Genomic DNA, 22,144 nt, shown 5'->3' with positions numbered 1-22,144 from the left:
AAGGACAGAGAAAGCATTATTTATCATAATGGCCAAACTTAGACAAGTTGAATCAGCCCAGCGAGCTTTGGAACCGCTTAAGCGGAGTCTACTGCTACCTTCCCGTTCGAGAGGAAGCGGCAGAAGCCGCTCAAACGGTTTGAATACTGACTGGGCTGATTTAATTTATCCATAATTTAAAAATCAGGTATTGTAAGGTTAGCGAGGGTTTAAGTAGGATGAATATTCCTTGAATCATCTAGAAGGGAATTTTCAAAGAAAGTTTGAGCGAAGAGTTTGGTTTAGAGATAGATGGGACAGCTGTAATGCCACCAGGATTGAGATGTGGGAAAGATGAAGTAAAATTGTTGGGAATATTTTCGGCTATATCCTAGAAGCCCTTTGGCTGATTGGCGTTGCAATAGTTTGACATTTTTTATTGATGAAACAACTTTTGGTAAATCGAAGAACCAATCTGGCTCAATTTCGGGCAGAAAATGAAGAGTATGATTGTTAGTAGGTGAAGGTCTTAGATAGCTTGTTTATATATATATATATATATATATATATATATATATATATATATATATATATATATATATATATATATATATATATATATATATATATTCCAACCGGCCCATAGCTCTGGTAAACTTTCTTTATGGGGTTTGGTGGTCGGCCCCAGCCCGTTAGTTGCGCGGACAAGTACTTTATAAGGAAGTCGTTCATATTTGGCTTGTGCTGCCCCACGGAGCTCAACTTGATCGTCTTAAGGGTGTTTTGCTCAAATTTGGCTAAATAGGTGGCCATTAAGATAGCATATGGGTTGTTTGCAGCCATTCAGAGATGGCTCAAAATTGTTAACTTGTAGTAGCGGGCGGGACTTGAACACGGGTCATCGGGTCCACGCGCCGATCACTGAGCCACCTCCTGTATGTGTGTGTGTGTGAGAGAGAGAGAGAGAGAGAGAGAGAGAGAGAGAGAGAGAGAGAGAGAGAGAGAGAGAGAGAGAGAGAGAGAGAGATTTACATAGATTTACATAGAAAATCAGACCACACAGACCCCATGGTCCAGACTAGGTGGCCTGTCCTTAAACTTAAGTGATTCTACATTAATCAGATGGCTCCAAAACGTTGCTTTTCTACTCTAGTTAATATTAAGTTCAAGGAAGTGACGGTCGAGCTTGTTTTTAAAGGAGTCAATCGTGTTACACTGGACCACTGATGGTGGGAGCTTATTCCATTCTCGCACTACAACGTTGGTGAGGAAAAAATTGGTGCAGTCTGAATTTACTTGTCTACATTTGAGTTTTATCCCACTGTTCCTCGTTCGCAAAGTGTCATCGATCATAAACAATTTTGATCTGTCTACATTCGTGACACCACTAAGTATTTTAAAACAATCGATCAGTTTTCCTCGGAGGCGACGTTTCTCAAGAGAGAACATGTTAAGGGTGGAAAGCCTTTCTTCGTAGGATTTGTTGCGCAAGGAAGGGATCATTTTTGTTGCCCGACGCTGAACACCTTCTAATTTAGCAATGTCCTTTGCATGGTGGGGAGACCAAAACTGTACCGCATATTCCAAGTGGGGTCTGACTAAACTATTGTAGAGCGGAAGTATTATATCTTTATTCTTGAATAAAAAGTTACTTTTAATGAAGCCCAACATTCTGTTCGCTTTATTTGCTGCATCGATGCATTGCTGTGAGAATTTGAGGTTTGACGCGATTTTGACCCCCAGGTCCTTAACGCATTTAACGCTTGTGAGTTTAACGCCGCACATTAGAGAGAGAGAGAGAGAGAGAGAGAGAGACGGAAATTGCAATAGCTATAAATTTTAATGTCTTCCGATAACTGTTCAATGTACCACTAATTTACTACGGGCACTACTACTACAACTACTACAACTACGATTACTATTACTACTACAACAACAACAACTACTACTACTACTACTACTACTACTACTACTACTACTACTACTACTACTACTACTACTACTACTACTACTACTACTACTACTACTACCATCACCCTTTCACCCTGGCAGGTATTTCGTGGCGCGAGCTGCTGATCTACAACAGGTGGATGCACATGGTTTACCTGCTGCTGCTTTGTGTCATGCTGGGCCTCATCATACCCTACCTCCTCGCCTCGTTTGCTTTCCCCGCCACCATCAACAACGCCAGAGGATCCTGCGCACTGAACATATCCTACAGGTGTGTGTGTGTGTGTGTGTGTGTGTGTGTGTGTGTGTTCTTATCGGTTTGTATATTTCAAAAGATATACGTGTGTGTGTGTGTGTGTGTGTGTGTGTGTGTGTGTGTGTGTGTGTGTGTGTGTGTGTTCTTATCTGTTTGTATATTTCAAAAGATATACGTGTGTGTGTGTGTGTGTGTGTGTGTGTGTGTGTTCTTATCTGTTTGTATATATCAAAAGATAGACGTGTGTGTGTGTGTGTGTGTGTGTGTGTGTCTGAGTTTTATTTTTGCGTTTGTTCTTATCTATTTGTATATTTCGAAAGGTATATATAGTTATGTGTGTGTAATTCACCACCACCACTGCGGTCTCCGTGGTCTAGTGGTCAGCGTGCCTGGCTACTACTCCGCGGGCCTGGGTTCGAATCTCGGTCCGGGCAGTTGGCGTACAGCTCACCCAGCTGTTCATCCTCTCGAACTGGTCGATGAATGGGTGCCTTGGGAAACCTGAGGAAAGTAAACTGTGGCAATCCCGGATTTCATGTTGGCCCGTGTACCGGGGTAACTGGTTCTTACCCACCATAGCAACGGATCGGAGCACCGCAGCCATGTGTAGCTATGGCGTATGCACCCACCTTTACCTTACCTTACCTTGGCCTAATCACGAGTAGGACTCGTAATCGCTACCAAGCACCTTCCCGACAATAGTAAGCTCATTATAGTCGATCTCTGGGTACTGCCGGAGCCCTCAAACACCATACACTCTATCCCCCTTGCTCAACGGGGGACAGTAACTACTCCTTGTCAGAGGAAAAATCCCAGCCAGAGTGGGGCTCGAACCTCCGCCTGCCAGGCCACGAAGCCTGGTAGCGCAGAGCTTTAAACCAATCAGCTACGGAGCGGTGTGTGTGTGTGTGTGTGTGTGTTTAGGTGCTGCCTACAACAGCGGTTCTCTTGAGGGGTCTCTTGGACGACCCCAGCCCGCTAATGGCGCAGGCGACTTTTATTTATAGTGTCTGCCGTGATGTATGACTCTGCTTGGCTGGTGACACCCAGTACTCCACTTAGACAAAGTCTCTGAAGTTATGGCTGATTGAATATATGGGCAGCATGTGGATAATCTTCCGCCACTCGATGATGGTTGATAATTGTCCTTTGGTGGGACTCGATCCTAGGTCCCCGGACTCACCTTGCCCGCAGGTTGACCACTCGGTGTTTATGTGTGTGTATGTGTGTGTGTGTGTGTGTGTGTGTGTGTGTGTGTGTGTGTGGCCTACAAAACAGTCAAGGCACGGCATAAATATGTATTTTTTTGGGTGAGTGTTTGTGTGTTTGTGTGTCATGGCCTTTTGTTATGAGCGCGCCCGTGTGTGTGTGTGTGTGTGTGTGTGTGTGTGTGTGTGTGTGTGTCATGGCTTTTGGCGTGGCCGCATTTCTATAATACATTAATCACTCTGTTCGGGACAGTCGACTCTAAACCGAAAAGAAAAAAAAAGTTTTGTTTGCATTTTATAATTTCTACTTTTATGCCTGGGAGTTTGAAAAATTGTCAACGCGTGTGATGTGTTGTGCTGTTTGCTTGCTTGTTGGCTAGTTGACAGGTCCGTTAGTTAGTTAGTGAAGGTTTTGGTAATGACAATGGATGGTTAGTAAGTTTATAATTAGTTAGTTAGTTAGTTATTAGTTAGTTATTAGCTTGTTAGTTAGTTAGATAGTTTAAAGTTAGTTAGTTAGTTAGTTGGTTAGTCAGTTAGTTAATTAGATTAGTTAGTTAGCTAGTTAGTTGATTAGTCAGTTGATTAGTTAGTTCGTTGTTTAGTTAGCTAGTTGGTTAGTTAGGTAGGTAAGTAGGTAGGTAGGTAGGTAGGTAGGTAGACAATTAATCAATCAGTGGGGGCATACGCCGGGGGGCGCGTCGCCTCGCCCACCCTACGACGCCAAATCTGGGGGTCCCTCCAGGCGAGTTTCCATGCAGGCTCCCTTCCCAACCCGAGTACCTCCCGGCAGAATCTTTCGACTTGCTCAAGCCACGAACTCCGTGGGCGTCCCCTTGGCCTCCTCCACTCAGGATTGTCTCTTACAGAGACAACCCTATTAGCAGGATCAACTTCAGGGTAACGTGCCACATGCCCGTATAGCCGGAGTTGGCGTTGACGGACTATGCAGGTAATATATGTCGAATCAGTCTCACGGAGTAGTCGCCGGTTTGACACAAAGTTATTCCAGCGATATCCCATGATTCTGCGTAGACATTTATTACCAAAGGCATTAATCCGCCTTTCCAAGTCCCCATTTAGTGTCCATGTCTCACAACCATAGAGTAAGACAGGGAGCACAAGGGACTTGAAGATCCGGATCTTTGTCCTTCTGCACAGGTATCGACAGCGCCATATACTCGTGTTGAGCGAGTCCATAACACCGTGGGCCAGACCAATCCGTCGTAAGACTTCCTGGCCAGACTCACCGTTGTTATGAACTACGCTACCAAGATACCTCCTCGCTACACGCATGGACAGACAGACTATACTGTATCATCCAGCAAACATCCAAACACCTGTACCTTGGTCTTGGACCAGGAGACCTGAAGTCCCAAGGGCTTCGCCTCTTTGTGCAGTGCCTCGAGAGCCATCACCAGAACCTCCAGCGACTCCGCCAGGATTACTGCATCATCAGCAAAAACAAGGTCAGTGACCCTAGTATTGCCAGTGGATGCTCCGCAATGACTCTGGTCCACAACTCTGCCCAGTACCCAGTCCATACAAGTGTTGAAAAGCGATGGGGCGAGGACACAGCCCTGCCTCACTCCCGCATTCACGGGAAAAAAGCTGGACAAGCCCCCCCCCACCCCCCCACCCCCCCACACACACTCCACAGCACTCTCTGTCCCAGAATACAGGCCAGTCAGCAAACCAATAGTCCTCACAGGAATCCCATGGAGTCGCAGAAGATCCCAGAGTGCCTCGCGATGACGTGAGTCAAACGCTTTCTTGAGATCGACATAGGCTGCAAGCATCCCCTGTCAAAACTCACGTCGGCGCTCCACCAGCACGCGAAGCGCTAGGATACGGTCAGTTGTTGACTTACCAGGCCTTGACTGTTCAGGTCTCTTCATCTTCGGAAGCTGGCTGCGAATTCGCATCAGCAACAGGTGGGCAAGCACCTTGCCTGGCACACTGAGCAGTGTAATACCAAGGTAGTTGTTGCAGTCCTGTCGGTCCCCTTTCCCTTTCCAGATAGGGATGACCAACCCCCTCTTCCAGTCAGGAGGAATGGTACCGGACTGCCATACGGCAGTCAAGACCGCTTGCAATCCACGGATCATGGCCTCACCTCCAGCTTTGAGCAGCTCTGCGCTGATGTTACAAGTGTCAGATGCCTTACCTCCCCTCATCTTTGCCACAGCCTCTCTGACCTCGTCCAGAGACGGTGGGCTTTCGTCAATGGGTGGGTCAGCATCCGCCACCTGCAACCCAGCAACTGGAAGCTGCCCACGTGGAGGGTCCGCCATGTACAGCTGCTCAAAGTACTCAGCCCAACGAGCCCTCTGCCCATCTATGTCCGATACGAGGCAGCCATCAGCTGTTCGGATAGCCCTCACCTGAGAGGGAAACTTGGAGTGGAGCTTCTTCAGGGCTCGGTAAGCAGGTCGGAGGTAATTTGCATTCAAATGGCCCTCGACTTCCTCAGCGAGACCCCTGACATACCTCTCCTTGTCTCTCCTCAGGAGAGCTCTAGTTCTACGTGACAGAGCCTTGTATTGGTCCCGGTTCCCAGCAAGCCTGGCAGCGCGACTCTCCTCGATATTCTCCAACGTCTCCACCGAGGCATAGCCACTCCTAGATCTCGGGCGCTCTCCGATGCACTCATTGGCAGCTTGCAGAGTCTCACGTTTGAAGGTATCCGACAGTTCTACAGGGTCCTGCAGGGTGCTGAGCACATCGAACCGATTTGAGACTGTCACTGCATTCTCCTGAGCACATGCCAGGTCCTTCAAACTCTCGAAATGGAACACAGTATTGTTGCATCTCGGGATTCTACTTGACCTGACATGAAGCTTGAATGTTTCAACAACAAGCTTATGGTCAGTTGCTAAGAACTCAGCACTCCGGTAAACCCTGCAGTTCTGAAGGATCCTCCAACGAGTACTTACGAGGATGTGGTCAATCTCCTTAGCTAACCCTCCGGCATCGCTGTACCAAGTCCAGCGGTGCAGCTCTGGTCTCTGATACCAGGAACCCGCAACTCTCAACATTCTGGATTTTGCAAAATTCAGGAGGAGAGAGCTGTTGAAGTTCCTGGTACCAACACATAGCTCGTAGCCAACCCTGTCAGTGCCAGTAGTAGCACTGAAGTCGCCCAAGACAATGAGTGTCTCCCGGGGAGGGCACTGGTCTAATACGGAGTCGAGTTTGGCATAGAACGTTTCCTTCTTCTCAGTTTCACGCATCTCGGTAGGAGCGAACACTGCAACAAGAGACATGAAGCCCAGTATGTGCTTCAGCCTCACTCGCATTATACACTCATCAGCCGGAGCAACCTCAACCACAAATGGCAGCAATTGGCTGGCGATGCCCATAGCTACCCCCTTGACATGGAAGCCATTGCTCATGCCGGACCAGTAGAAGGTGTACCCCCCCTTACTGCTCACCACTGCCAGGCCACCTCGTCTCAGAGAGTGCCACTATGTCCACCCTCAGCCTTCTGAGGTCATTTGATTGGTAGGGCAGTCGATCATCGTCCGAGAGGCTCCAGACGTTCCAGGAGCCCACACGTAGAGCCCTCCGAAGGTTAATGCCGGGCCTGGTTCTGCGGGCGGGCGCAGCCTCTGCACCACCCCGGCCACCCCCAAAACAAAAAAAGGGATTAGGGGGCTTCCTCCTTCGAGGTGCAGAGGTCCCGTAGGCTTTGCCCTGCACCCGTCACTGACGGCAGGCTCCTCGGAGGGGGTGCAAACCCTTCCCCCAACCAACCCATATCAGGGGCTGGACTGACTGCTCACCATAGGGCAGGGACGCAGGACCCCTGGAAGGATTAATCCCCCGGTTACCCAAAGAGAGAAGCATAAAGAGAAGAGAGAGGGAAAGAGGAGAAAAACAGCTCGGGGAGGCTGAGAACGCTGCATTCTTCATTCAGATAGACCTGCCCCTACCTTGGTAGGTAGATAAATATTCATTTAGTTAGCTAATTGGTTGGTGAGTGAGTGAGTGAGTGAGTGAATTTGTAAGTTAGTTGGTTTAATTAGTCAGTAGGGGGTGAGAAACTTGCCTTATGAAGACAGGCTGAAGCATTTAAATCTACTCTCTAGAAAGGCGAAGGCTCCGAGGAGACTGGATCGAAGTCTATAAACGGATGAAGGGCTTTAATAAAGGGGATGTCAATAAGATTTTGATAGTTAAAGAGCCAGGTAGGACGCGTGGCAATGGTTTTAAGTTAGACAAATTCAAATTCAACAAAGACATAGGCAAGAATTGGTTCACTAATAGAGTGGTGGACGAGTGGAACAGGCTTGGGAGCCATGTTGTGGGTGGCAATACCATAGATACATTCAAGAAGAGGTTAGATAAGGCCATGGATGGTGAGGTAAGATGGGGTTGAGTGTACAGGAGCTGCCTTGTATAGGTCAACCGGCCTCTTACAGACTCCTTACGTTCTTATGTTCTTGTTCTTAATTAGTAAGTTAGCTAGTTGGTAACATAGCCTATTAGTTAATCGGTCGGTCTGTTAGTTAGCTAGTTAGTCAGAAACAGAAAGTTATTCAGTTAGTCAGTTAGTTAATGAGTATGTCAGTTAGCTATTTAGTTAATTAGTTAGTTAGTTGGTAAGACAGCTAAGCAGTTAGTTAGTCGGTCTGTAAGTTAGTCAGCTGATTAGCTAGGTAATTGTGCAGCTATTTAGTTAGTCAAATAATGATGTTTTTTGCTAGACGGATCATTCGTTAGATAGTTAGGTTGATTTGTTGCTCATTCATTTATTGTGTTGTGTAGTGGTGCGTGTGTGTGTGTGTGTGTTTCTATCTAATCATAATTTTTCCCTTCTTTGCATATGATAGTTATTTTTTTATCTCCTTGCATATGATTGGCTGTCTCTCTGGCCTCTCGTGCACGTGATTGGTCGAGGTAGTTATGACGTCATGCGGAAAATTATAACACTTTCATATTAACTTTTTAGTCGTTTGTTTCCGCATCACGTTTTTTTCCCTCACGATTTTAAACGCATTACATTTTTTTCACTCGTATTTTTTTTCCTTTTTTTTTCCAGAATTAATGTTATTTGATCAAGGCTAATATTTTCTCTGTTCGCCGAACCTCACTTTTTCCTTAATTTTTCCAGTACTTTTTTCTTTTTACTTCTATTTTTTTTTTTCTCTCTCTCTCTCTCTCTCTCTCTCTCTCTCTCTCTCTCTCTCTCTCTCTCTCTCTCTCTCTCTCTCTCTCTCTCTCTCTCTCTCATTATTTGTTAATTAGGAAGATAAAACGATGAACATTTATCTTCATTTCAGCGTAAATAGTGGAGAGGAGGAGAGAATGGAGGAGCAAAGAGGGAAGAAGAAGAAAGGAGTGAAGAAAGGAGAATGAATAAATAGAAGGGAAGCTAGTGAGTAGGGAAGGGTGGGTGAGGGAAATAGGGAAATGAAGGATAGGGAAGACGGAGTGTGAGTGAGCGAGTGGAGAGGAAGGTAACGGGGGCGAAGAGGGGGAAGGGGGCGACGAATGAGAAAGGAATGAAGGGTAGGGGGGAGGAGTGAGTGAGCGGGTGAGGAAGGGGAAGAGGAAGAGGAAGAGGAAACATGGAAACATGGAAATGCAGGCAACAGAAAGCCTACTGGCTCATTACGAGGTCGCCCGCTTGGGTGATTTAATCTGCTCGACCGCCACTTGGGGCTTGATGAGCAAATGAAAGCACCTCGATATTGAGGAGCAAATGAAAGCACCTCGTTATTCAGTTTACTTCCGACGCAGCGAAATGACGGTCGATTCTATATTTGAAGGAGTTGATGGTATTCGCATTTACTACTTCTGAGGGAAGATTGTTCCAGTGGCGGATGGTTCGGTTTGAAAAGAAACTCCTTCCAGTGTCTGTGTTACATCGACTCGAATGAATGGGTAAACTGTTATTTCTAGTTCTTGAGTTGGTTTGCAGTTCAAAACATCTGGAGTAATCGACATTATTGAACTTTTTCAGATACTTGAAGACTTGAATCATATCCCCTCGTAGGGGTCTTTTCTCCAATGTAAAGAGATTGAGTCGCTTGAGTCGTTCCTCGTACGGTTAAGCCCTTAAGGTTGGAATCATCTTTGTGGCGCATCGTTGAATCCTTTCCAGTAAAGCAATGTCCTTTCTGTAATTAGGAGACCAGAACTGTACTGCATACTCTAGGTGCGGTCTTACCATGGAATTATACAAGGATAGCATCACGTCTGGTGTTTTACATTCGAAGTTCCTCGTTATGAACCCGAGCATAGTGTTGGCTCTGTTGTATGCTTTTTTACAGTGATTCGCGTGTTTCAGGTCACTGCTGATAGTGACTCTAAGATCCTTTTCCTCCTGCATCGCCTGCAGAGGTTTCCCATTCATGATGTATGTGTGGTTACTATTTTGGGACCCGATGTGCATGACTTTGCATTTGTCAACATTAAAAGACATTTTCCATTTTCCGACCATTCGATAATGTGATTGAGTTCTTTCTGAATGATTTCGCAGTCGGTCTTTGTGAGGGCCTTTCCACCCACCTTGGTGTCATCAGCAAATTTGGATATTGTGGAGTGGAGGAGAAAGATGAAAGATGAAAGGGAAGTGAAGGAAAAGAAGAGTGAATAAGAGGGAGTGGAGAGGATGGTAGGATGAGGGGAATAGGAAGGGAAAAGGGCAGCTAGAGGGAGGATAAGGGGAGGGAAAGCGACTTGCATGGACTGGGTATTAGGCAAAGTTGACGGATTTAACTCAGAGTGGGCGCCGGTCACTAGTGGCGTCCCTAAGGGCTCTGTTCTTGGCTCAGTGCTCTTCATTATTTACATCAACGATGTGGATGTTGGACTCAATAATCGGATTAGTAAATTTGCAGACGACACAATAATTCGTAACTCGGTTTTCTCTGACGAAGACAGGCAAAGCCCCCAAGAGGAATTGCACAAAATTTCAGCTTGGTCGGATAGATGGGAGATGCCCTTTAACGTAGCCAAGTGTCAGGTCCTTCAAGTTGGAACAAGGAATAAGTTCGATTACGAGATGCGCGGCGTTAAACTCATAAGCGTTCAATGCGTTAAGGACTTGGGGGTCAAAAATCGCGTCTAACCTCAAATTCTCACAGCAGTGCATCGATGTAGGAAATAAAGCGAACAGAATGTTGGGCTTCATTAAAAGAAACTTTTTATTCAAGAATAAAGATATAATACTTCCGCTCTACAATAGTTTAGTCAGACCCCACTTGGAATATGCGGTACAGTTTTGGTCTCCCCACCATGCAAAGGACATTGCTAAATTAGGTGTCCAGCGTCGGGCAACAAAAATGATCCCTTCCTTGCGCAACAAATCCTACGAAGAAAGGCTTTCCACCCTTAACATGTTCTCTCTTGAGAAACGTCGCCTCCGAGGAAAACTGATCGAATGTTTTAAAATACTTAATGGTTTCACGAATGTAGACAGATCAAAATTGTTTATGATCGATGACACTTTGCGAACGAGGAACAATGGCGTAAAACTTAAATGTAAACAAGTAAATTCAGACTGCACCAAATTCTTCTTCACCAACGTTGTAGTGCGAGAATGGAATAAGCTCCCACCTTCAGTGGTCCAGTGTAACACGATTGACTCCTTTAAAAACAAGCTCGACCGTCACTTCCTTCAACTTGATATTAACTAGAGTAGAAATGCAACGTTTTGGAGCCATCTGATTAATGTAGAATCACTTAGGTTGAAGGACAGACCACCTAGTCTGGACCATGGGGGTCTGTGTGGTCTGATTTTCTATGTAAATCCATATAAATCGAAGTCGTTGCGGAGCATCTGTTGGCAACATCAAGGTCACTGACCATGTTTTTGCTGATGATGCTGTGCTTCTTGCGGAATCGCTGCAGGTCCTGGTCGTGGCTCATGAAGTGCTGCATGAGGAGGGGAAGCCGCTGGGGCTGAAGGTCTCCTGGGCCAAAACCAAGGTCCTGTCTTTTGGAGGTTTGCTTGATGACACAGTTCTGTCTATTCATGCACGTGGTGAGGATGTCGAGGTCACCAGAAGTTTTATATACCTTGATAGTGTAGTGCATAACAATGGTTAATCTCACCAGGAAATCACTCGACGGATTGGCCTGGCCCACGGTGTTATGGACTCACTCAACACTAGTATATGGCGCTGTCGATATCTATGCAGGCGGACAAAGATTCGAATCTCGATGTCACTCGTGCTCCCTGTCTTACTGCTGTGAGACATGGACACTGAATAATTACTTGGAGAGGGGTGTCGATGCGCTTAGTACCAAGTGGCTTCGAAGGATCATGGGGCATCGCTGGAATGACTTCGTGTCAAGCCAGCAAGTACTTCGTAAAACTGAATCGAGATACGTTACCAATTTGGTCCGTGAACGCCAGCTCCGGCTTTATGGACACGTAACACGCCTCCCGGACGTCGATTCTGCTCACAGGGTTGTTTCTCTACGAGGGGGAAAAGGGGGGCAGAGAAAAGAGGGGCGGAAAGAGAACGAAATGTCGAATAGTGAGTATTAAGTTGAGTAAGGAAGAGAGGGAGCAGTGAGGGAGGAGAGGAGAGGAAAAGAGGGAAGAGAGGAAGATGAGGGAAGAGAGAAAGAGGAGATGAGGTAAAGAGAGAGGGAGAAGAATGAGCTAAGGCGTGGAAGAGAGAGGGAACAGAGAAGAAGTGGGATGTTTTAAGGGTAAATGAGGAGAAGAATAAAAGGGGTGTGGGAGGGAACTGGGGAGGGAAGGAGACAGGTAAGAGAATGAGTTGAGGAGAGGAAGAAAGAGGAAGGAGAAAGAGCAGAGAAGTGGGATATATTAGAAGTAAATGAGGAGAAAAAAAAAGGGTGTGGGAGGGAGTGGGAAGGAACCGGAAGGGAAGAGAGAAAAATCGTAGAAGGGATTAGGGAGGGAAGAAAAAGGGGGAAGGGAGTTGGGTGTATTTGAAGGGTGGGGAAGGGGGGGGGAGGTGTTGTAAGCTTATCAAAGGTACATGCTGTATTTCTTTCCAATATCTTCAGATTTTTCCCTATCATAATTAAACTGTTTTTTGTTGGTGTCAGTCATAATTGTCATTTGTTTAGTTCTCCTCCTCCCCCTCCTCTTTTCCTCCTCATGCCCCTCCTCCTCCTCCTCCTTCTCCTGCTCCTTCTCCTCTTCCTCCTCCTCTTTAGCTTCGTCTGGGATCTCCTCCTCTTTAGTTTCGTCTGGAATTGTGGTTATAGTTTCCTGTCTTCTCTCAGCGGATTTCTTGTTCCATTCATTACTCGGGACTTAATGTTGGAACGTTGAGTCTTGTGTGATTCTCTCTGTCTGTGTGTCTGTCTGTCTCTGTTTTTTTGTGTCTATTTATTTATCTCTCCCTCACACCCACACACTCTCTCTTCCACAGGTTTGACTGCATGCCGGCAGGACGCACGGTACCCGAAGAGGCAGAGTGCCATAGCCTAGGATGTTGCTTTGACCACAACAGCAAGGACCTCTACGCCCCCACCTGCTTCCACTCCATCCCTTCTGAGTACGCTTACCTCGCCTATAACGTCAACACGACTTCTGGGGCCTTTAGAACTGCGGCCATTCCTGACGGAGGCCCAAGAGGAGGGGTGAGGAGGGTCTACAGTCTGAGCGAGGCAGGGGAGATCACGCTGGAACTCACGCCGCTCAGGGAACAGACCAACCTGGGAACTGAGGCGTGGTCGCTGCGGGCAAGGGTACAGTTAGGCGGCAGCGATGGTGATGTGGTGCGTGTGGCCATCTACAGCCCCGAGCATGATGACTTCGTGGACGACTTCCCGGCCCAGAGCACCACGCCGCATCAGCTGGAGGTGACGGTGACGCAGGATCCCGGAGGTGACTTCAACGTGACGGTGACCCGGGTGGCTACGGGGGAGGACATCCTGGAAACTGTGTTCGGGCCGATGATCTACGGCAAAGGCTACGCTGAGCTGACCACGCGCATCCCGACCTCCCACCTCTACGGGCTGGGCCTCAGGAGGAACTTCGAATTCTCCCCCAGCTTCAGTGAGAGGCCACGGTGGCCACTGTTCACGAAGGAGACGTTCACGATGAGCGGGAACGTGAGTGTGGCCACGGGGATCAGCGGGGCACATCCCTTCTACATGAACTTCGAGAAAACCCCAGGGTACATGTATGGACTGTACCTCAAGACTTCGGCCCCCGTGGAAGTAGGCGTGATCCCCGTGCCTGCTGTGGTGTTCAGGGGCGTGGGCACCCTGTGGGACCTGCGGATCATGGCAGGACCCACCCCGCGGGACGTGACCCGGCAATACACGGGGATGGTCGGGCGGCCAGCCATGCCACCCTACTGGGCTCTAGGCTACCACCTGTGTAGAGCTGCATCTGAGACTGACTACTCCACCTACGAGTACGTGTGTGTGTGTGTGTGTGTGTGTGTGTGTGTGTGTGTGTGGTAATAAGTCGCTGATTGGCGGGTGGACAGGAGTGGTGGGCCTCATCAACAGGTGCACGGACGCTACACTCACCTGCCTAACCTCATTACGCCACATCACAACTGTTCAACGCTCCATCATCCTCTTCACCAGTCTCGCTGTTTTCCTCTTTATCGCCGTGTCCTCTCCGTCCTCCTGTCCTTCATTATTTCCTGCTTTACCTTTTCCTCCTTCCTTCCTCTCCATTCCCTTCTCCTTCCTGCCTGTGACTTGGTATATCCTTTTCTTCTTCCTCTCCTCCGCTTCCATAGTTTTTCTACAGACTATTCTTAGCTTTTCTTTTTTACATTTCATTTCATCTTCCTGTTTTCCAGTTTTTCCTTTCTATTATTCCTTCTTCCTTTGTTTCACTCGTTCAGTTCTACCTACCTGTCTATCTTTCTTTCATCTTACGACGCTTCTATATTCCTATCCTTTTCCCTCTTGTCTTTTATCCTCCTTCCCTCTACAGTTCTATCTTTCATCCCTCTTTTTCCTTTCTACAGCCTTTTATTTCTTCTCAGACAGGAGGGAGTTAATCGTTCCCACCTGACCTACTGCCACTCATTCTCTCTGAAGTTAAAAGGTAACAAAACATAACAAAAGATAACAATAAAAGATATGGCTTCATCACTACGCAAATGCCCCGGGTGCAAAGGACGCTTCGCCCCACAATATTTTGATAAGGGGGCGGAGTCATGTAGACACTGTCAAATGGAAAAGAGGATCTCAGATTTAGAGAGGGGTTTAACCGAGTGCCTTAAAGCGTTGAACCAACGTCCCCCTCTACCCGCTCCCATCCCCGCTGCTTCTTCCTCTTCTTCTTCTTCTTCCTCTTTCTCTTCCTCTTCTATTTCTTTGCCTTCCTCTTCTTCTTCTCTTACTCCGACTGCCTCCACCCCTTCTTCATCTCCCTCCTCCCTCTCCTCCACCCTCCCAGGGGTCCGGACGAGAGCCATGGCCCGCAAGGTGAGGTCTTCTTCTTCTTCTTCTTGTGTTACCGCTTCCACTGCGTGCCCATCCATCTCCTTCTCGTCCCCCACGTCCACCTTCTCCTCCTCCTCCTCATCATCATCCCCCTCCCCTCCTCCTCCTCCTCCTCCTCCTCCTCCTCTTCCTCCTCCTCCTCCTCCTTCTTCTTCTTCTTCTTCTTCTTCTTCTTCTTCTTCTTCTTCTTCTTCTTCTTCTTCTTCTTCTTCTTCTTCTTCTTCCACCTCCGCTGCCCGCTCATCCATCTCCTCGTCCCCCTCGTCCTCCTCCTCCACTCCCTCCTCCTCCTCCTCTGCTTCTTCTACGCCTTCTTCATCTTTTTCCTCTCATTCTTCCTCCTCCTCCTCCTCCTCCTCCTCCTCCTCCTCCTCCTCCTCTTCCTCCTCCTCCTCCTCCTCCTCCTCCTCCTCCTCCTCATCATCATCATCTCCTTCTTCTTCTTCTTCTCCTGCTTCTTCTCCTTCTTCTTCTTCCTTCTCTTCACCTCCTTCTTCCTCCTCCTCCTCCTCCTCCCCCCTAGCTTGCAGGCGTAGACGGAAGACCATCCTCCCAGCCGTCTCCTGTGAAGACGGATCACACTTCAACGGATCAAGGGTCAACACCAAGGTTAACATAAAACTGGTGGGTGACAGCATTGTTAGAGAACAACTGACTGAGTTCTGTGGACGAAGTATCAAGAACAGGAGACGCTACTGTATTCCTGGTGCAAAACTACAAGATATAGAAGAAGCGGCTGACCTCGTCTCAGACCGCACGGAGCAGGACACACTCTTTGTTTTGCACGCTGGCACGAACAACGTTCAAACAATGTCCACGGAGGAAATTATAGCTGACTACCGACGAGTAATCCGCCGCTTCAAGGAAAAGTCAAGCCACATCATTGTCTCCGGGATTCTTCCGAGAATCAATGCCTTCACAGGCTTCCACAGAAAGGCGTCGAACATCAACAACAGATTGAAGCGCCTCTGCCAGGACGAGGAAGTTTCGTTCACAAGTCAGTGGGATCATTTCTATGATATCCCCGGCCTTTTCCGTCCTGACGGTCTTCACCTCAATGCGATTGGCTCAGCACGGCTTGGTAGGTTGCTGAGCGAGGAGGTACTTTTGTACTAAAAAAACTCCGAGCGCGGGAGGGGCACCAATGTGCCGTAAACAACCAACCAGTAGGGACCGCTCATTACACACCAAGGCCCCCAACAGAGAACACAAGCAGACACCAGACTACTGTGCCTCGAAGCGTTGAAGTCAAGAAGGACATTTCTGTCCTATACACCAACGCGCGGAGCTTAATACCCAAACGGGATGAGTTACTTGCCTATGTTGACGTAGAAAGACCGGACGTGATTGCCATCACCGAAACGTGGGCCACCTCTGACCACCTAATGACCGAATTCTCAATTCCGGGATACGAGAGCTTCTACAAAAACAGACTTCACAAGAAAGGAGGAGGTGTTATCTGTTACGTCAAGAACAAATACCCTGCCGTGGAAATAACCAAAGAAGACTCAGAGAAATATGACACTGTATATGTTGAACTGGAGACTAGCAAGCACAACAAAATAACGATTGGAACCGTTTACAGACCTCCAAAGCAACAAGCAGAGGACGACGAAGCGCTGTACGAGGAAATTCACACCATAACACGAAACAAACAGTCAGTCATTATCGGGGACTTTAACTGTTCCAACATTGACTGGACCACGATGATTGGAGATCGGGAGGGTAACAGATTGCTCGAAATGTTAGAGGACACTTTTCTTACTCAGATTGTTACCCAACCGACGAGAGAAAATAACTTATTAGACCTAGTACTCGTGAGTGATTCAGATCTCACACGTGAATGTCAAGTCGGCGAAAAACTGGATGGTTGCGACCATCACCTAATTCGCCTAAAAATCAGAACAGACCATGAACTTACCGAAAACACGTCCAAGATTTCAGACTACAAAAAAGCCAATTTTAACTTCGCTCGTGAGCTGCTAACCCAGACAACTTGGGAACCCATGAACCTCACTCCGGTGGACGGCGCGTGGAACGGCTTTAAGAACAAACTCCTGGAGGTGGAGAGAACGACTGTTCCCATGAAGACAAGGAGAACAAATAATGCCACAAGCACACCATGGATGACTACCCAAGTTCGACGGGCGATTAACTTGAAGAAGAGAAAATACAACTTGCTAAAGGAAAACAGCACTGACGAGGCACGCGAACAGTACCATCAAAGCCTCAGAGCTTGCAGAACACTCATTCGCCAGCGTAAACGCGACTATGAAAAGCAAATTGCACGCGAAGCCAAGTCCAACCCGAAAAAGTTCTTCACGTATATAAGAACCAAAAAGAAGACAAAAAGCAATATCGGTCCCCTAAAAGATGAAAGTGACGTACTAACACAGGACAGTAGACAAATGGTCGAAATCCTAAACAGGAACTTCGCGTCTGTGTTCACGGTCGAGAATACCCAGTTCGTACCCGAGAGCCCTTCCCCACCGATGGGAATCACTCCCCTAGAAATTGGTACAATCGACGAACGGGATGTGAAAAAGTACCTAGACAAACTCGAGACAAACAAGTCTACCGGACCCGACGACTTGTCACCCAGGCTGCTCAAGGAACTCAAGCAGCAAATCCTCAAGCCACTCACCGCCATCTACAATCTGTCACTACAACAAAACAAAGTCCCAAAAGACTGGAAACAAGCGAACGTAACGGATCTACAAAAAGGGAGACAAAAGTGTGGCCCTAAACTACAGACCAATCAGCTTGACCTCAGTGGCGGGAAAAATCCTCGAGAAGATCATCAGAGACAAACTCGTTAGGTTCCTTGAAGACAACAACATCATTTCCGATGCTCAGCACGGTTTCAGGAACAAGCGCTCATGCTTAACCAATTTATTGGACTTCTTCCAAGGTATCTATGAAAACTGGGATAATCATATCCCCAGTGATGTTATATATCTAGACTTTCAGAAAGCCTTTGACAAAGTGCCACATGAAAGACTCCTCAAGAAACTTAAGTCGGCGGGATTAGGCGACGATCTGACAGCGTGGATCACAGACTGGCTCACTGAAAGAAAACAACGAGTTATACTCAACGGACAGGCCTCCGAGTGGCTCCCGGTCACAAGTGGAGTGCCCCAGGGGTCAGTGCTGGGACCCATACTTTTCATCATATATATCAACGACCTAGAACTAGGATTAAAATCCAATCTTTCAAAATTTGCCGACGACACAAAGGTGGGTGGGAAGGCCCTCACGACGGCAGACTGCGAAATTATCCAGAGAGACCTGGACCAGATCACTCGTTGGTTGTCGGGTGTGAACTGAACGTTCCCAAGAGTAGGTACACAAGTGCTTTAATCCTTCCCTGCAAGCCACTCCTATAGCAAACGGATTGATTAAATCACTGAACGCAGGCAGCCTAGTAACGAGCCAACAGGGTTTCTGCTGCCTGCTAGTCCATGTTTCCATGTTTCCATGTTTCCTCCATACTTTCATCCTACAATAAGGTGACGGAGGGGATCAAGGAGGCCACGATTTCCTTTATGCTTTTCTTCTTCTTCCTTCTCGTCGTCCTTTTCTTCCTCCTCCTCCTCCTCCTCCGTATTTACCAACGAAGATTGTTTATCACCTCAACCGCCGGAGGTTAGAAGGACCGAAAAGATGTTAAGTGGCGTGCTCATCGTAGAAAGTGACATTTTACGCACAACTGAAAAGATTAAAGTAAGCAAAGCTCCTGGTCCAGACAAAATTACCCCTAGGGTCTTAAAAGAAATCAAACATCAAATTTGTAAACCGCTCTCCATCATATTCAATAAATCTTTAACAGCCGGAAAAGTTCCGTCGGATTGGAAACTAGCAAATGTCACACCAATTTTCAAAAAGGGGGACAAGTCTCATCCAGGAAACTATCGACCAATTAGCCTGACATCGATTGTTTGTAAGTTAATGGAGACTATCATTCGCGACAATATGGTGAAATTTTTGGCTTGTGGACTGGCTCTCTGAGCGGAAACAGAGAGTAGTTCTAAACGTTGTTACATCTAACTGACTCGATGTCAGAAGCGGCATACCTCAAGGATCAGTGCTTGGTCCCATGCTCTTCTTAATTTATGTTAATGATATCGATGATGGGCTTACTCGCAAAGCATCAAAATTTGCTGATGATAAAAATTGTTGGCAAAGTAACTGTGACACTCGACGAAGAAGCTTTACAATCAGATCTAGATCGACTTGCACGTTGGGCCAATCAATGGCAAATTAAATTTAACGTTGACAAATGTGAAGTGTTACACATCGGAAAAAAATAACAATCGCGTTCGGTACGTAATGAATGGCCAACAACTTTCTGCAGTAAGTAAAGAAAAGGATCTTGGAATCACTATATCAAGCGATTTAAAGCCCAGTCAGCATTGCTCAGAGGTAATTAAAACTGCAAACAAATTTGTTGGCTTCATCGGACGAGTCTTTAATAATAAATCGGAAAAAGTAATATCAAAACTGTATAATTCGTTGGTTCGACCAGATGCCGTTTATATTTTATTTATTTTATATTTCGATCATTTGCTTCATAGGGTAAAAAATAAAAATCCATTTATTATTTTTTTTTATGAAGTTTATAACAAAAAACATCCGAGAGGGTCCTAATAAAAAGCTACGACCCGTCTAGAGTACTGTGTACAGTTTTGGTCTCCCTATTACAGAAAAGACATTGAAAAGTTGGAACGGGTTCAACGAAGAGTAACAAAGATGATTCCTAGGTTGAGAAATTTATCATATGAACAAAGGCTTAAAGAAGTAAATTTATTCAGCCTATCAAAACGAAGAATGCGAGGCGATCTAATAGAAGTGTTTAAAATGTTTAAAGGAGTCAGTGATATTAATGCGGAAGATTACTTTACAATTGATCGATCAAATAGAACAAGAAGAAATCACAATTTGAAGATAAGTGGTAAAAGATTCTCGTCGCAACAAGCTAAACACTTCTTCTTCAATCGAGTTGTTAATGTTTGGAACTCTCTACTCTGTGATGTCGTTGATAGTACAACAGTTACTGCCTTCAAGAATAGATTAGATAAGTATTTTGAATCCAACCAGCAACTAAGATATTACTCATTGTCGTAATAACGTTAAGTTCTTTCGAATACTGGTGTCCTTGTCCGCTTTTATCGCCCGGTCAGTGGTAGGAGTAATGGTAGTTTTTTCCTCTTTCCTACATAATTTCCATGCAGTTTTTCCATGCTGCATGGTTCTTTTTCCTTTCCTGCCAGCTTTGGCTGGAGGGATGGGGGGTGGGGAGGAGCCTTCGCCTTTGCTGTCCTTCATCTTCCACCTTTGATTAGATAGTTAGTGTAGCTTGTCACAAACAGCCTCGTAAGGACCAGCAGGTCTGCTGTTGTTTGTTCTTCCTTTGTGTTCCTTTGTGTTCTATACTTCCATGCTAGAGTAAGGTGGTGGAGGGCAAGGAGAAGGCCCAGATTTTATTTTTGTTCTTCCTCCTCTTCTTTCTCGTTGCCCTCCTCTTCCTCTTCTTCTCCTCTTCCTCCTCCTGTCACTCATCCTTCCATCCTGCAGTAAGGTGGTGGAGGGCATGAAGAAGGCCTAGTTTTTCTTTATGCTCCTCTTTTCTCTTCCTTCCAGTCGTCCTCCTTTTCTCTTCCTCCTCCTCGTCCTCCTCCTCCAATCACCCATCCTTCCATCCTACAGTAAGGTGGTGGAGGGAAGGAGAAGGCCTAGTTTTTCTTTATGCTCCTCTTTTTTCTTCCTTCCAGTCGTCCTCCTTTTCCCTCCTCCTTCTCCTCCTCGTCCTCCTCCTCCAATCACCCATCCTTCCATCCTACAGCAAGGTGGTGGAGGGCATGATAGAGAATCAGATCCCCTATGAGAGTGACTGCATCGACGCCAGACTCAACTATCCCGGCTCCTTCACGCCCCTGCCGACGGAGGTGCAGCAGAGGGTGGCGGCGCTGCGGGGGGAAGGGAGGAAGTTCACGCTGGCTCAGTATCCCTTCGTCACCTACGGCAGCGGCGCCTACAATGAGAGCTCGCAGTTCCTCTTGAGGGTAGGTTTGATCGTGTGTGTGTGTGTGTGTGTGTGTGTGTGTGTGTGTGTGTGTGTGTGTGTGTGTTCTATTTATTGTTTTATTTCTTGCTCTTGTTCTTGATCATGTTCTTGTTTTTGTTTTTGTTCTTCTTTTTGTTGCTATTTATCTTTTTTTTGTTGTCCTTGCTCTTGTTCTTCTCCTCTTCTTCATTTTCTCTCTCTCTCTCTCTCTCTCTCTCTCTCTCTCTCTCTCTCTCTCTCTCTCTCTCTCTCTCTCTCTCTCTCTCTCTCTCTCTCTCTCTCTCTCTTTTGTGTGTTTATTTAGTTAGTATCTTTTTTCCCGCAATATCTTATGTATAATTATCATGTCCCCGTTTTCCTATAATAACTTCCTACATGTAATTTCCATCAAAGCTACTTGCCCTGCACACAAACACACACACACACACACACACACACACACACACACACACACACACACACACACACACAGACACGGCACAATTTCCATCTAATCGTCTATTCATGTTCACTCAGGCGTCTCTTTACCTGCCTCTTTTTTCCCCCCTTACTCTCGTTATTGAATGGTACACACACACACACACACACACACACACACACACACACACACACACATATGTTTTTTATTATGCTGCCGGGTAACAATAGATTGGCTACCCTCAATGCCTCCTCCTCCTCCTCCTCCTCGTTTTCTTTCTTCTTGTTCTTGTTCTTCTTATTCTTGTTCTTTTCCTCCTCTTCAGTTTTTCTTTCTTTCTTTGTGTGTGTGTGTGTGTGTGTGTGTGTGTGTGTGTACATCACCCTCTCCTACACAAACACGTCTCATTCATAATTTCTTTTCATCTTCCACCCCACCTTCATTTCCTCCATCCTCCATTCACGCCTCCCACTCCTCCTTCCCACAACAGCACAATGACTCTACGGATTACTACGGGTCTATTGAGGGTCAGGCTGTCGGTTACCCTGACTACGCCAACGAGAATACACTTCCTCTTTGGCTGACCGCTTCGGCTGACGTGAGGAGCTTATACGAGGCAGCTGACGGGGTGTTTCTGCTGCACAACACACCGCTCAACGAAGCCACGCTGAACTACACGAGCTGGAATGGTAAGGGAAAGGAAGGGCTGTTGGGGGAGTTGGATGGGCTTGTGGATAGCAAATATAGCGTATTGATTTTCCATCTAATACACACCTCAATCGGACCCAGCTGAACTACAAGAACTGGAATGCTAAGGGAAGGGAATGAGTGGGGGTGTGATGGAATGAGAAGGATGGGCT

The 22,144-nt window shown here is 46.7% G+C and overlaps 1 protein-coding gene across 1 annotated transcript in view; it reads left to right on the top strand.

The window, feature by feature from the left end:
* LOC127003620 (probable maltase-glucoamylase 2) overlaps positions 1-22,144 on the top strand; it is a 97,660-nt gene that overhangs the window by 5,267 nt on the left and 70,249 nt on the right. The window contains exons 3-6 of the mRNA XM_050870527.1: positions 2,032-2,200; positions 12,759-13,751; positions 20,645-20,864; positions 21,775-21,973. Coding sequence (XP_050726484.1) covers positions 2,032-2,200; positions 12,759-13,751; positions 20,645-20,864; positions 21,775-21,973 — 1,581 coding nt within the window. The remainder of the gene's footprint in view (positions 1-2,031; positions 2,201-12,758; positions 13,752-20,644; positions 20,865-21,774; positions 21,974-22,144) is intronic.

The sequence above is a fragment of the Eriocheir sinensis genome, chromosome 25, assembly GCF_024679095.1.
Source record: "Eriocheir sinensis breed Jianghai 21 chromosome 25, ASM2467909v1, whole genome shotgun sequence".
Taxonomy (NCBI): Eukaryota; Metazoa; Arthropoda; class Malacostraca; order Decapoda; family Varunidae; genus Eriocheir; species Eriocheir sinensis.
The sequence above is the reverse complement of the archived record's forward strand: the minus strand, read 5'-3'. Positions and strand labels throughout refer to the sequence as shown.